The 14368-nt window shown below is 39.9% G+C and overlaps 1 protein-coding gene across 12 annotated transcripts in view; it reads right to left on the reverse strand.

The window, feature by feature from the left end:
- ZNF521 (zinc finger protein 521) overlaps positions 1-14368 on the reverse strand; it is a 294631-nt gene that overhangs the window by 161840 nt on the left and 118423 nt on the right. For all 12 annotated transcript variants that reach the window (XR_003095998.1, XR_003095999.1, XR_003095997.1 and 9 more), the window contains one exon: positions 6993-10345. Coding sequence is in view for 9 of the 12 variants with exons in the window: in XM_025213994.1 (XP_025069779.1) it covers positions 6993-10345 (3353 nt within the window). In the remaining 3 variants the exon portion in view is untranslated. The remainder of the gene's footprint in view (positions 1-6992; positions 10346-14368) is intronic.

The following is a 14368-nucleotide window of genomic DNA, read 5'->3' on the forward strand; positions in this document are numbered from 1 at the left end:
GACTATGTGCACTTTTAGCTGCCTTTACAGGTGCAAGGTAACCTCACAGCAAGAGACTGTAGCAACAAAAGTTTTGCATTGAAAATTGGCATCCTGGCTTCCCCAAAACTGCCATGTGACACATTGGTTATTCAGTATTTTGGCAGCAAATTGTGGGATACTGCCTTTCCTCTTCAAAAATTATGGGACTTGGAGTAAAAGTACTGCTTCTCTTTCTGTTTCATCCAATTATTTCTCTTTGCATGCCACTTTAAAAAAACCCACCACAGGTCCCTTTGGTCTGTTTTGCAGCAGTTTGTATCTCACTACCACTTCACCTTCACAAAAAAGGGTGCAGAGCAGACCAACAGAGTTCCTGTTACTGTTTCAGAGACAGGGCGCCTGATTCTTTTTTATTTGTAGAAGAACTTCAGTAACTCCAAGTTAACACAGACAGGCTATGCAGCAATAAAAATGAGAACACCAAGGAGAAGAAAATGAAGACAATAAGTAAAAAAGTAACTATCATCTGAGCAGATGCAGGGTGACTTGAAGGTGCATTTGGTTAGCTGAGTGGATACATTAGGAGGACTAAACTGGATATAAGCAAGCCATATAGTATTTATATTGTAATTGCTGCCTGTTGCGCTCTGTCTCACAAAATAAACACAAAATTATGATATTCACAAAGTAACTTTATTGTTAATTAACCAAAGTACTTCAACAAACATTAATACCATGTAAAAACATCATTCCAGATGCTCACTTCTCGTACATAAATGATAGGTATGCTCGTAGCAATTCTTATTTTCCAGACAATTTCAGTGAAAGGGCTACTGCAGTAAGCTATGCCAGTGCTTTGGCAGGAGTGTGCATGTATGGGTTAGACACTACAAGGACAACTGTCAATGCAGTGCAGTGGCTGCTGGAATGCACATCTTTTGAATGTTCCTGCTCTTAACACTTTGCTGTCTGAGGAGATGGAGAATGTCTGGGTTAATTTCTTTAGGCACCTCTTGCTCTTCTGTCCTTCCTCCACCATATGTTCTCTTTATTCTTTTGTTTGTTTGCCCTGGACAGAGCTCTCAAGAGGATCACAGAACATTTCTTCTTCCTGATCAAGTCTTTTGATAGGTGTGGGAAAGGGTCCTCTCACATATTCTACAACTGAGGCCACTAACAGAAAACAAGAAACACACAGACTTTGTTAGAGATATAAAGTATTACCAAACAGGAAAACTGCAACATTCTAACATTAATAATCTTTTATTATTTTAGGAATTAGATTATAATCTAATCTTCCTAAATATTTTAAATAGATCAGACTTGCTTTGAGCCACTTTCTCCAAGAGAGGCCAACACCTCCCACCTTAGTGAGTACATGGGAACACTTTTCAAAGCTCGTGATTGTAATGGTGGACAGGCTGACCATCATATAGTGCATATATGAATTATGCGGTCAGTGTGGCTACATTTCTGAAAACAGTGGAGATTTTGGCTAATATTCACTTATGGGGGTGCTGAAGGTGGAGAGAAGACAACTGCTTGAGGTTGTGTGGGCCCATATGCTGTCTCTCTCTTCACAACATAGAGGGTCATCCAAACTCAGTGCAGACTGGTGTGTGAAGATGTCTCCCATAGCAGGACAGACAAGGCAGCCAGCCCTTCCTCGAAATGCGTGGATACATCTTAAATAATGCCCTTCTTGAAAATTTTATCATGCTTGTAACAGAGGACAAAAGGGACATTCATACCAAGATCAACCTGAAATGCCAACAATGGAAAAGGGTGGTTGCCCAGTTCTGCAAGCCAATTAAAGCCAAGCCTCCCCTCAAGCTGGCAACAAATCATCTCTTCCTCCCTCTATCCCTCTATCCAAGTACAGCATTCAATAATTTGTTTTGGACATGCACTCTGACAGGAAAACCAAGGCACTGCATTTTGACATTTATATTACAAGCTTACTTTACACTTTTATTCTTGAAAATCATGTAGTCTGAATAACCAGTACTGATTGCTTGTGAGAAGCATTTTACAATCTTATTCATTTGCATACTAAAATATCAGTATATTTTTTTTCTGTCAAAAGTGAATAGATTTATGTTGCTGGAAATTCTACTGCCTGCCCTGCCAAATTCATCTTTTGGTTTGGGTTTCTCTTACTATTTTCTCTCCTTTATTTGTCTCTGAGTGCCAGTGCATGTTGCTTAAATCTACTTCAAAAGGCAATGCCTGGGTTCTTTGTCTATGTATGTTCAGTTACCATTCTGAGAGATGGGAGGATTAGGTTTGGGGCCCATGGACAAAGTAAAAATAAAATAATAAGAATGCAACAACGCACATACCTGACTTCCTTTTCCTTGGATGTTCTATCTGGATTGTCTGGGTCAGGTACAGATAGATATACGTGGCTCTCTGTGGTGGCTGCATTGTCCAAGACCCTTGCCTCAATGAGCTTGTCATGAGTCTGCATTTCTGAGGTTCCTTCTTAAGTTGGTGCCAGGTATCCACTGCTACTTGCAGGATGGTTGTGAGGGTCCCTGCTCAGTATGGCATCCAGGTCTGCATAGCAGCAACAAGTGTAAGAGGCAGCCCCAATTTTCTGTTGGTCTCTCTTACTTTTGGTTTGACAGTTTTTACTTCCCTTTTCTCTCTTGCTCAGCACTGCTGTTCATTCCCGTGTACCACAGCTCTTTCATGCCCTTTGTAATGTCTGAATTGCAATAGTAGTTGCAGCAATTCTGCAGTGGACTTAAACTACCGATTTACCTCTGCAAACAGAGGGAATTCAGGATGTTTTTCTTTAAATCAGATTGCAATGCAAAATCTGAACTCTCCTTAGCTACAGTTTTATACTGTACCATACCTCCGCAGTAAGATCACAAAAAGCACTCTCAAGGGTGGCCTAGTGGAAAGAGAAGTATTTCCAAAATGCACTGGCGATTTTAAGGAATGAGGGCAAGATTCAGGCTATGGTGAACCCTGGACAGCAGAGTTCAAAATTATGACAGTGGTGAATGTCACAAAGACAGGAGGACTGTGGAGGACTACTAAATACAGGTAATGTAGCATAAAAGAAGGCACTGTACCCTATAAAACAATGCCAGTACAGGACTTATGACACCAGCATGATTTTGACTATGTCAGGTTAAACCCAAGTTTTACTAACAGCTCTCAAAATGAAACATAGAGGTAAACAAAGATGTCTCAACATAAGAGAACTCTTAATAGAAATTTTTTGTAGTGTAGACCAGGTTTTGTTTTCAGTAATTGGAATGTGTCCAGCCCTGGAGTAATACAACAGTGTAACACAAGCAGTATTCTTATGCTAGTTAAGTTTCCCTATGTAGACAAGCCCTGATCGTTGAGAAAGAAAAGTCAAGCCACACTATCCAATATCTGCATCATTAACATAAGCATGATGATAGTCTGAGGAGGAACAACAAAAGCAATAATACATAGCACTTAATAGTGCTTTTCATATTCTGAGGGCATGCCTACATGTGCTATTAATGTGCTATAACCTTACTGCACAGTAAAATAAGGTGCTGTAAGCTTTCTCCAGGAGCGCATCTACATGTGTATCTGTTGATGGCAAATTTGCTCTCAATGAGAGTTCAGTGCAGGGCTACTCCTGCCCTGCTCTGCCCCTGTACAGCAGCAAGGGAGAGCCCCAGGCTCCCTCAGGGATACTGGGGTAAGACTTGGGCTCTGGGGGACAGGGGGAGCTGTCCCACCTCCAAGGCAGCTGCCTCCCAGCCCTGTGCTCTGACCAGCAGGAAACTATCCCATCTCCCAAACAGCTGCTTCCCAGCCCCTTGCCCTAACATGCTGATCAGGGTGCAGGACTAAGGAGGCAGCTGCCTGGGGGAGGGGACAGTTCCCCCACCCCCTGCTGTCTGGCCTGACCAGAAGCAATTTGCTGCCAGTCAGCTGTCTACACATGTGCTACTGTGCAGTAGACACTGCGCAGTTAACCTACTACCTCTACAGGTAGTAGCCAACTGCCCAGTAGACTAATTCACTGTGTAGTAAATGCTGTGCACATGCAGATGGTGATTCTTTACTGCACAGTAGATTAGTCCACTGTGCAGTAAGGCATCTTGTGTAGACACGCACTGAGTGCTTTATGTTGATACTAAATGTACCTCCCTTTTAATGTGTATATTTGCCCCATTTTACTCATAAGGAAATTGGCATGGAGAAGCAACCAGTATTTGCACTAGGACTGAGTTCTGGTCCCCATTCCCCTGTTCAGACCGCATTTCCTTTGGAAGTTCTAAACTTTAACTATTATTGTTCTAGTTATTAGACTAAGAACGTGCAGAAAGCATTAGTAATCATTCAGGGACTTCCAAGAAACCTACAGCCAACAGTTAATAGTTCATTAAGCTTAGAGACCAACCGAGTTTCTCTCCACTATGAGATATTTATCAGTAGTTAGGGTACCATTTAGTAATTGAAGAATAAAAAATCAAGCAGACATGATGAAAGAGTATCTGTGATCTAGGTATGTAGGTCTATTCTTTATGTAGCATGAACAAAGAAGAAAAGAGAAGCTTTCTAGTCCAAATGTAGGGACAATCAGCAAATAAACCAAATGATTGCTTCACTCTCCTGTTTCCTACTGAAAAAAAAATGATTTCCTTTCCATGTATATCCATTACTGAATAATAAAAGATGTTTCAGTGCTATCTATCGTATAGCAGCTATATAATTTTTCTCACTTCTTGGATCAACACTCCAAACCAAAAAAACTCCCATTAAAACAAATGGAATTTCTGTTTTTTTATTGTTTTAAATAATTTTAATAGCCACAGAGCATATTTAAATAGCTACCTTTTGAAGTGATATTGTCATTATAAAAAAAATAAACAGATTTATGTAAAAAATAGACCTAACCTATTGTTATAATAATAGTTTTGACTATTAACTGTGTGACTACTCCAAATTACTTTTCACGTGTGTTTCATGTTTACAATTCTATTCCTCTGATTGGACATAAAATCTATGAAGTAAGGTAGATTTTGGGGTAGTTTTTCAATGCATCTGAAGAGGCAGAGATCTTTTTAAGCCTCGAGAAACTGAGAGGTAATGCAGATTTTGAAATGGAACTAGGATGACTAGGATGACCTTTCAGGGGAACAGGAGAGGTCAATCCATGATCTTTACTTAGCGTACCATGTTATCGTCTTACTATTCTTAACTGAAAACATGTATTTCAGCTCGTGGGGAGACATTACTTTTTCTTTTGTGGTTCTCTTGTTAAAAGATCCCTTTTCTTCAATACTTTTTCACTATGTAGTACATTAAGACAAGGTGGCTTGTGGGTAGTTACGTTGTGGCCCCCCCGCCTCTCACCCAGCAGCTGCTCCCCCCATGCTCTGGCTGCAAGAGCAACCAGTCTCCAGGCTCCCCCTCCCTCCAACAGCTGCTGCTTCCTGCCCTCATCCCAAGGGGTGGGGGAGTAGGCACAGCATAGAGAGCTCCTGGTGTCCCGTGGTTTGCCTGGTTTGGCCCTCATGGTGTGCAGCCCTTGGGAGCTTAGAAGTTGGACAGCCCTGTCCTAAGATATTTCTTTACTAGGGTTGTGCAAAGCTTTGGTCCCTGATTCGATCGCCAAGCCGGGGGGGCCCCCGTGCGCTCCCCAGCAGACCTGGAAGTACTTCCAGTCTATTTCCAGCTTCACCGCTGAGCAGGTAGGGGCCACCCCGCACTCCTGTGGAATGCTCCATCTGCCTCAGCATCACAGTGTTCATGAGCCATGTTGGTACCTTCCAGGTATGTAGAAAAAACATTTAAAGCTGGTCTATGTCCAAATCGCTGATTCTCCCAATCAGCATCGAATCTTCAGATTTGGATTCGGCCAAATCAAATCAGGGACAGGTGATCTGGATCAACGAATCGAATCACTGTCCCTGATTTGGGCTGAATCCGAATTGAATAGGGCTCGCTTTGCACACCCCTATTGTTTACCCCCACAAGTGGCAATGCAACTGTTAGGTGAGGAGACTGATGAAAGACCTGTCACAGGGAGTCATTTTTCCATACCCAGCTTGTGTCCTTATCCATCCCTTAGACCAGTTGAGCAGTTTAATGCTATTTAGGTTTTCCACACTGTTAAGGACCTATGTCAAGAAATCATGCCAAAATGAGAATTGGCACATTTTATTACTCATATTTATGAAAAAAAAAATCTCTATTCCCTCCCATAGAGCTGTTGCAGCATTTTCTGCCACCCCAAATACTAGTGGTTGGTGGGCTAATCTAAACAAGTGAAAGCATATTTAATCTTTCAAGAATTTGGTATCATAATTTTTGCAAATATTTGAAGTTATGTTGAATGAATGTAGTTTTAATCATCAGTTACTTAGAGCATTGGTGTCACTGGACTACCTAATATGTCCTTAATAAAAAGGAAAATTAAAAAGTGGAACTAGCATTTAAAGACTAATATCATCCTTTACCTTAGGTAATAAAGTGTTGAATTTCTTTCTAATCACAATGTGGTAAGACAGGGAAAAATCAATGTCTGCAACATAATTTGCAAAAATAACCCCCCAATTTGCTGTTCATAAATATTTTTTAAAAATACACCTTTCGTGCCAGTACATTGGCTCGATGTATTTTGCTTTTCTGTCATTAACACTCTGCCGTAAGCACAACTCAAAGCTAGGGATTCCAACTTGCAATGGAGCTAAGCTAAGATTCCAAATCTCTGTTGCACTGGCATGAAGACTGGTCTCTTCGGTGATACAGAAGACAATATCCTAGGGAGACTGGAATTAGTCCTATTTTGAATCATTCAAGCCAAAACACAAGGCATATCAAGAAGCAAGTAATCACTAGCTAATGGCTATGGGTGAAACTATACCACAGTTCAGTCAGAACATTTCCTGGCATGTAACAACAGGGCTTGAGAAAATTGGGAGTTTTGTCAAAAGTGTGAAAGCAGCAGCAGCAGTAACAACAACAACAAAAATATGTGTGTGTGGGAGGGTGGGGGGGATTACCTCTTCAGATTGGGAGGGGCTGATTCTGGGCATTGGAGATACTTGTGGTGTTTTCAGCTGTGTACTGTTGCTGTCAGGAACAAGCTCTCTGTGGATTGACTGGATATGATTCTGGAGTTCACTTTCTGATTCAAATTTAACATTGCAACTAGAACAACGTGTCTTCAGTCCCCCTGCCTTGCTTTTGTTCTCAATAGAACTCAAGTTCTCATTCTGGCCCAGGCCTTGTCTGTTACTGCTTGAAGGGATGTTGACACTTGGACTACCACTTTTACTGAGATTAACACAGCTAGCACACAGACCATATGGCAGACCGTTGATGTCAAGTTTCACTAAATCCTGTTTTGAACGGAATTCCTTCAGGCAAGAAGCACATTTGTACAGTTTCTGAAGATGCTGTGCTCGCCCCGTAGTCTGCACTGCAGAACCATTTCCTGTTTTTTGCATGTGGAATGTCCCGTGGATTTTCAGCTCCAAGGTAGAGGTCACCGTTTGCATGCATACCACGCAGCGAAATCCTGTTAAGGAATTTCTCAAATCAGGGTGCATTTGGCAATGCTCCAAAAACTCCTCCTCGCTTTGGAGAGGCATTTTGCAAATTCTACAGTTTCCAGTATCCAGGCTCTTACTATGAGTGACTTTATGTTCAGTAAGAGTCAGAAGAGACGGAAACCGCTCACCACATATCGGGCACATATAGTGTTTCACTGGTCCCAAGTGCGTCTGCATGTGCTCACGGAGCCCGTTTTCAGAGAAGAAGGTTCTAGAACACACGTTACACTTGTAATTCCCTTTAATGAGTTCGGCCTTTTTCTTAACTATGGCACTTTCTCCAGGTCGGATATTGTGATCTCGAAGCTGGTGATTTTGCAGGAGAGTCTCCATTGTGTAAGCTGCTCCACAAATGTCACATCCATACATGGGCTCAGATGTATCAACATCTTCTTCACTGCCATCATGGCTGTTATGGGACTCCTGACTATTTGTCAGCAAGGTTTGGAGTTCCACTTCCTCTTTCTGAACTTGCTCCGATGCTCCATTGGTTCCACAGTTTGGCGTTTTAGTTTCAAAAACACAATGCTTTTCCCTCAGGTGTTTCTCCAGCAAGATAATAGCATGGAAAGCTTTACTGCAGAACTTGCAGTTGTACTTCTTGCTGTGTGTAGTAATGTGGCACTGAAGCTCCACCTCTGTTCCAAACGACTCACCACAGAAAATGCACTTGTGCACTTTCCCTTGGTTCTCCAGGTGGTTATGTTTAACATGCAGCTGCAGGTCAGTTTCATTGCGGAAGTCCCAGTTACAAGACGTGCATCTATATACCTTCTTTTCATTGCTATGCTTCACAGCAAGGTGTAGCTGAATGGAGACTTTAGAGTCAAAAACCTCTTGACACAGGGTGCAGCGAAAGAATACAAACGTATGCATGTCAAGCAAGTGTTTCTGCAAGTCATCCACCGAAGTGAATTGCTTGTCACAACTTTCACAGATATAGTAGGTAGAGGTTATCATGAAATGAATTGTTACGTGCTTCAGCAGAGACTCTTGATTTGGGAACTCCTTGTTGCACTGTGGGCACGTCAGTTTTGGCAGGACAGTGTCAAGGTGTGTTTTTAAATGAGTTTGAAAACCATCCAGGGAAGTATACTTAGCACCGCACTGATTACAAATATATTCACCTGCAGGACGTGGAGGAGCACCACCTACAGCCTGCATCATCTTTAAAGAGGTCTGCTCTATAGTTACTGGAGATAAGGGGCTCATGGCTCTGGATTTTTTTCCATTGTGGATGTAATTCAGTGCCAAGGGAATGTTCTTATGGTTCTCCTTGATATGCTTGTTCAATTTAAGAACACTATTGAATATTGGAGAATTTGTGCAGTAGGAACAAGAATATACCTCTACTACTGGATCTTTTGGGGTTCCGAGTACAGGGGAACCAAAACGGGAACTGCTAAGATCACAATGAACTTGTCTAATATGCTCTTCCAGAGAAGAATCAGTAAGAAATCCCATGTAGCAATGGGGACAAAAAAATGCATTACTGTCCTTAGCAGCAGGGTTTGCAAAACCATGAGAACAACGGATATGTTCCTGAAGAGTGTTGAGGTCATTGAATACTTCAGAGCAGAAGTTACACTGGTAGACCATGGCAGGCATGGTAGAAACAATCAATGCTGGGTCGGGGGCTTCATGGACTTGCTTAAGATGTTCATTCAGATTGTACAATGAGGGTAATACCTCCAAGCAATACTGACAAATATGGGCTTGTTCAGGCTTATCTAAATGCATAGTTTTCAGATGTATCTGCAGAACTGCGAGGCTTGAAAACAACTGTTTGTTGCAATAAATGCAGCTATAGGTAACCTTTGCTTGTTTACTTGAAGGACCAGTAATGTCTGGTACTTGTTGGGCTGCCCTTTTTCTTCCACGACCCTTTGTAATTGGGGGAGCAGCTTCTACCATCGTTGAACTGTCCACTGAAAGATTTGAATCTGGAGTGGTACTAGATACTGAGGTGTAACCAACAGTTACCAAAGAAGGGCTGTTGCTATGATTGCATGATTCTGGTTGCTGGTGACTATCCATGTGGCTGTACAGTTCTTCAACAGTATGGAAGTTCTCTGAGCAAATGCTGCATGAGTTCTTCTTTTCACCATTATGAGCCTGCTCCATGTGATTTACAAGAGACGTTTCCTCTACAAAGAGTTCATGACAGTAAACACACTGAAGAGCAGACCTGTCCTCATTTGGAGAGCACTCAGGGTGACATTCTGCTATGTGTTTCTGAAGATCTTCAGGAAAATCAAAGCCTTCCTCACACTGACTGCATTTCTGAGTGTCTTTCATCTTCCAGTCCTCCATCCTAGAAGCAGACTGAGAACCATCTTTGTTCCTCTCATGAACCTGCATGTGACCATGCAGAGAACTTGACGAAAGGAATCCACGTCTACAAATGGCACATTTATATGGCTTGTTGGACGTATGAGTCTTTAAGTGAATTTTAAGATGATCGCTTCTTGAAAATGCTGCGTCACACTCACTGCAGTGATACTTCTTGTCTCCTGTGTGAAGTTTTATATGGCGGTCTCGGCTTCGCTTGTGTTTAAAGAGGCGACTGCAATACGTGCATTTGAAAGGGAGTTTGTCACTATGACTTTGCTCATGATGTTTTAAGTAGCTGAGGCGGCTGAATGACTTGTCACAAAACTGGCATGGATAGGGCAATCCGGGGCCACCTTCTTCTTCACCAAAATCACAACCTTCTCCATGGCTGGGTGAAGTCTGGTCTTTGCTGGAGGGGGATGAAGCTGGCCATGAGCAGGTAGGGTCATCCTCAACATCCACTCCATCTGAAATAAGACAAAGGGTGTCCAAAAACTTAAATCAACTCCAACTCAAAAGATATACTAAAAGCTATATAAGCATACACACAGACCTAACATTGCAAAAAAGCTGAAACAAACATGCAACATTTCAACTTGGAACATGATATTTTTCAAACCCAAATCCAATAGCTTTTATCCTACATATATTTTTACCACACTGTAAAATATGAAAAGTTATTAAATAGTTCTATGCTTATATTACCCTTTTATTGCTTTTTATAATTTTTTTTAGTTGCAGGATATGCATTATACATTGACAACTTTATTAAAATGCAGATTTTAATATATTTAATGTTTCTTTGTATCCATTGTAAAATGATTTGCATATTATGTGAGCACCTGAACAGTCAAATGAAAGGAGAAAATATTACTAGAATGATTTAAAATTAATGCAGCCAACCCACATGACTAATACTTAATAAAAAAAATTCCATCTGCTTTTCCCTCATTTTTCCCCTCCAAGTTGGTTCTGAAAATGGAAATCTTTTAAGGGGTTATTATTGATATAGACCTTTGTGTTTTCAACAAAATAATATTAAAAAATTACAGGGGAGGAAAAGGACAAAAACATAATAAAAGTGATGTCTTCTGCAATAATATACAACCAGGATTTCTTCAATAACTATACAATTCAGTAAGCAAGAGCCAGCAAATAGATTATAAAATGTTCAAAACACACAAACAAATATTATACTAAATCAGCTAGGATCAAGGAAAATGAAAAAGATTCACAAAAGCAAGATCTTAACAGTGTTTTTATACATTTATTTATTTTTCGAGTTCAAGAGGTTGCCCACCACTTCTTCCTTTTTGCAAAAGCCTCAGCCGACTGAACTTCCTTAGTTAAACAGAACCTGTACATTTAGGTGATCATAGACAAAGCTACTTGTGAAAAACTGGAAACAGGAAAAATGATTAATGATAATGGTAAAAGCTGAAAGATTTATGAGTAACAAAGAAAAGGCAAACAGGAATGCAAGCCAGATAGTAAACTAAACTAGTTTTCCAATTAAATTATTACTTCACCTCTGCACTGGGCCAATTTTAATGACGTGCTTAACAGGTGCTGTCTGGGATTTTTGCAGCCCCCCTCCTTTTATTTATTTATTTTTTAACAGAGAAGGATATGCTTTAGCAAACATATTTGTCTTAGCATAAAACTTTTTTTTGTAAAAAAAGAGAATGCTTAACAGTCCCATCTGAAACAAATCTTTATTCCCCACCAGGAGTAATGTCATCTTGTTTCCTTTAAAAAATAAAGTTGATTAAGATAACAGCATAGAAAAAGTGTGAGTAAACCTTCGAGGAAAAATTTTTGTAAGGTATTTTTCAACAAAGGTTAGGTTTTCTAACTTCTCCAGCCTCCTAACAAGAAACTTATCATATTAACATGAAAGTTAGAGCTGGCTTGTATTATGTAAACAAATTCCAAGCCTGCTTTCTTTAAGGTAACAAGATTTTACTAGATTATCAACCTCTTGCTTATCCACAGGAAACAGATGAGGATTCATTTCTTTCCTGCATCTAGAAACTGATGACAACACCATCTCACTATCTATGCCAGATGGCAACCATCTAACTCTGAGAAAACAACCAAACACCATTCCTGGATTTCTGCCCATTGCAACAATGCTTTTCAATATAAATTGAACACTGCATGATTTTGTATCCTCTTGTTTATTCCTCTGAAAGACAGGATTTCACAAATGACATAGACATTACACACGTTTACACACAGTGTATAAATATATATGGAAGGCTGGCCTGCAACAAAGACATTTATTAAGAAAAAACAAATTACCACCTCTTTCAAGTGTAAACAACGGTACTCATTTGATATCTATCTATATATAGATATATATCTGTGTGTGTGTGTGTGTGTGTGTGTGTGTGTGTCTGTGTGTGTATGTAAAAAAAAAGCTTCCAGTTGCTCACATACTATCATCTGCTAAAATGCTTACTGAAGTATTGTAAGCAAAGTCTCTCACCCTTCGGGATAATATTAAGACTGTTGGATTTTTAAAATTGTGACATTAAATGGCTGCTTGATTCTCATGAGGCTTTCGATATAAATCTACAACTGCCCTTTCAAAATGCTAGATTTGACTTAATAAACTAGAGCTGGTCATTAAAAACAAACAAACAAACAACTCAGAATTTTTCTTAATTCATGCCCCATTTTCTGAAATTTTATTTTGACTGGGATTTTCCTGGGAGCATTATTAAGGACCCCTCCCCCCCATTTTGTCATTTAAAAATCAAATACATTTCTGACATATTAACTATTTACACTTCTGGCAGATAAAAAGGAATTTATGTCATTCAGCTGAGCAAAGAAAAATAGTTTGCAACTGCCTAGGCTACATATTTTGTAACCAAATTTGGCATTAAATTGTGTAACCTATGCAGACATGATACATTATTGTATAAATGTTTGGAGGAATATATAGGAAGCGTTATAAATAGGCTACTATCACTGACACTGTAGTAAATCACTTTCTTTTTGTGGCCACTGTCTGCCTGTTTTTACCTATTATATAACTATTCTCTCTCTGGGTTGTAAATCTCAGTAGGATGTCAAGCAGGCTGTAGGTTCAAGTTCAAGTTCTGAATGTGACCGTGCTACAGTATAAGCAAATGATAGTTCCTCTCCCACCTTTCAATTCCCCTTGCTTGCTTATGATATGTTCCTTTAAGCATGTGTACAACGTAAAAAAAAACAGACAGGGAATTGGGTTAATAAAGTACAAAAATGGTTCTTATTGTCCAACTAACCTGCAAAAAATTTCTATTCAGCTTTTTTCCTTTTTTTTTCCGAATGAAGCCCAAAATGAATCAGTGTAATAATCCTCAGCATAAAAAAGAAGAACAAAAACTCATTTACAACAAAATTAATACTTACAAAGCCTTATTTTTATAATTATATTTTAAAATTGAAAATCTACCTCTTCAGCACAATATAACTATCTATTCTCCTAGCAATGCATGGGGAATTTCCTTCATAACAGTGCAAGGAGATTCAGTACAGGCTCTTAATAGGCCACCACACTTGATGAGGCTGGCTCGGAAAGAGTCCCGTAATTTATATATATGTGGATCTTGCGGCCATCCCAGACATTAGAGGGCAGTGGGACCTACTACTTTAGCTTATTAACTGGGAAAGCATCATGAGAAAAGCTACACTCAATTCCACTCCCAATTTTCATGCAGTTCCATATACAAGTCTGGTGATGTGTTGAGAGAATACATTTTACCCACTGATAGGGGAACAGACCCAAAATCCCTTTTAGCCAGTTTCCCTAATAGAAAATACAAGTAGTTCATTGCTACTCCGCATATATCCATGTGTATACATTTTATAGATGCCTACACACTGACCTATGCCAACATTACTAATACTAATTTAAATGTTATGACAAACTCTTGTAAAATACTCTGGACCAAATTCAGATGCACACCTACAGCTCCACCAAGGTCAATGGGAGTCATACACATCTAGCTGAGAGAAGAATAAGGCTCCGCATATTCTATGGAGTACTTATGGGGTTTTAAAAATATATTTTCTGTATCGAGTTATATTTTTTTTCTTTCTACACTCACTAAGTGCTACTTACCGTAAATGGTTTTTTTGTGTTATGGCAAGTATTCTGCGTTTTGATGTGATGCACTTAACATGTCAGTGTAAATTTTTAATTTTTGGAACCAGTCACTTCACACTAGCTGCCTCTAAGAGGGCTCCAGCGCTCACAACCAAAAAACTTTGTTGGAAATCGGCTACGAGGCCTAAAAGTCTATTTAAAGATGCAAATGTGAGTGAATAGTTAGTGCAGATGTTTTTCTACAGGAACTGTACTTGCTGAGTTTCACCATTTCCATAAAGCACATTAAAACAAGTGTGTGAACACTCCGAGATGAAAGTACCAAACACTCCTGAGAATTCCAGTGGAAAGTAGAGCTGCCTGACTTTTCTCCAAGCAGACAGGAATG

Source organism: Alligator sinensis, unplaced genomic scaffold (genome assembly GCF_000455745.1).
Source record: "Alligator sinensis unplaced genomic scaffold, ASM45574v1 scaffold117_1, whole genome shotgun sequence".
Taxonomy (NCBI): domain Eukaryota; kingdom Metazoa; phylum Chordata; order Crocodylia; family Alligatoridae; genus Alligator; species Alligator sinensis.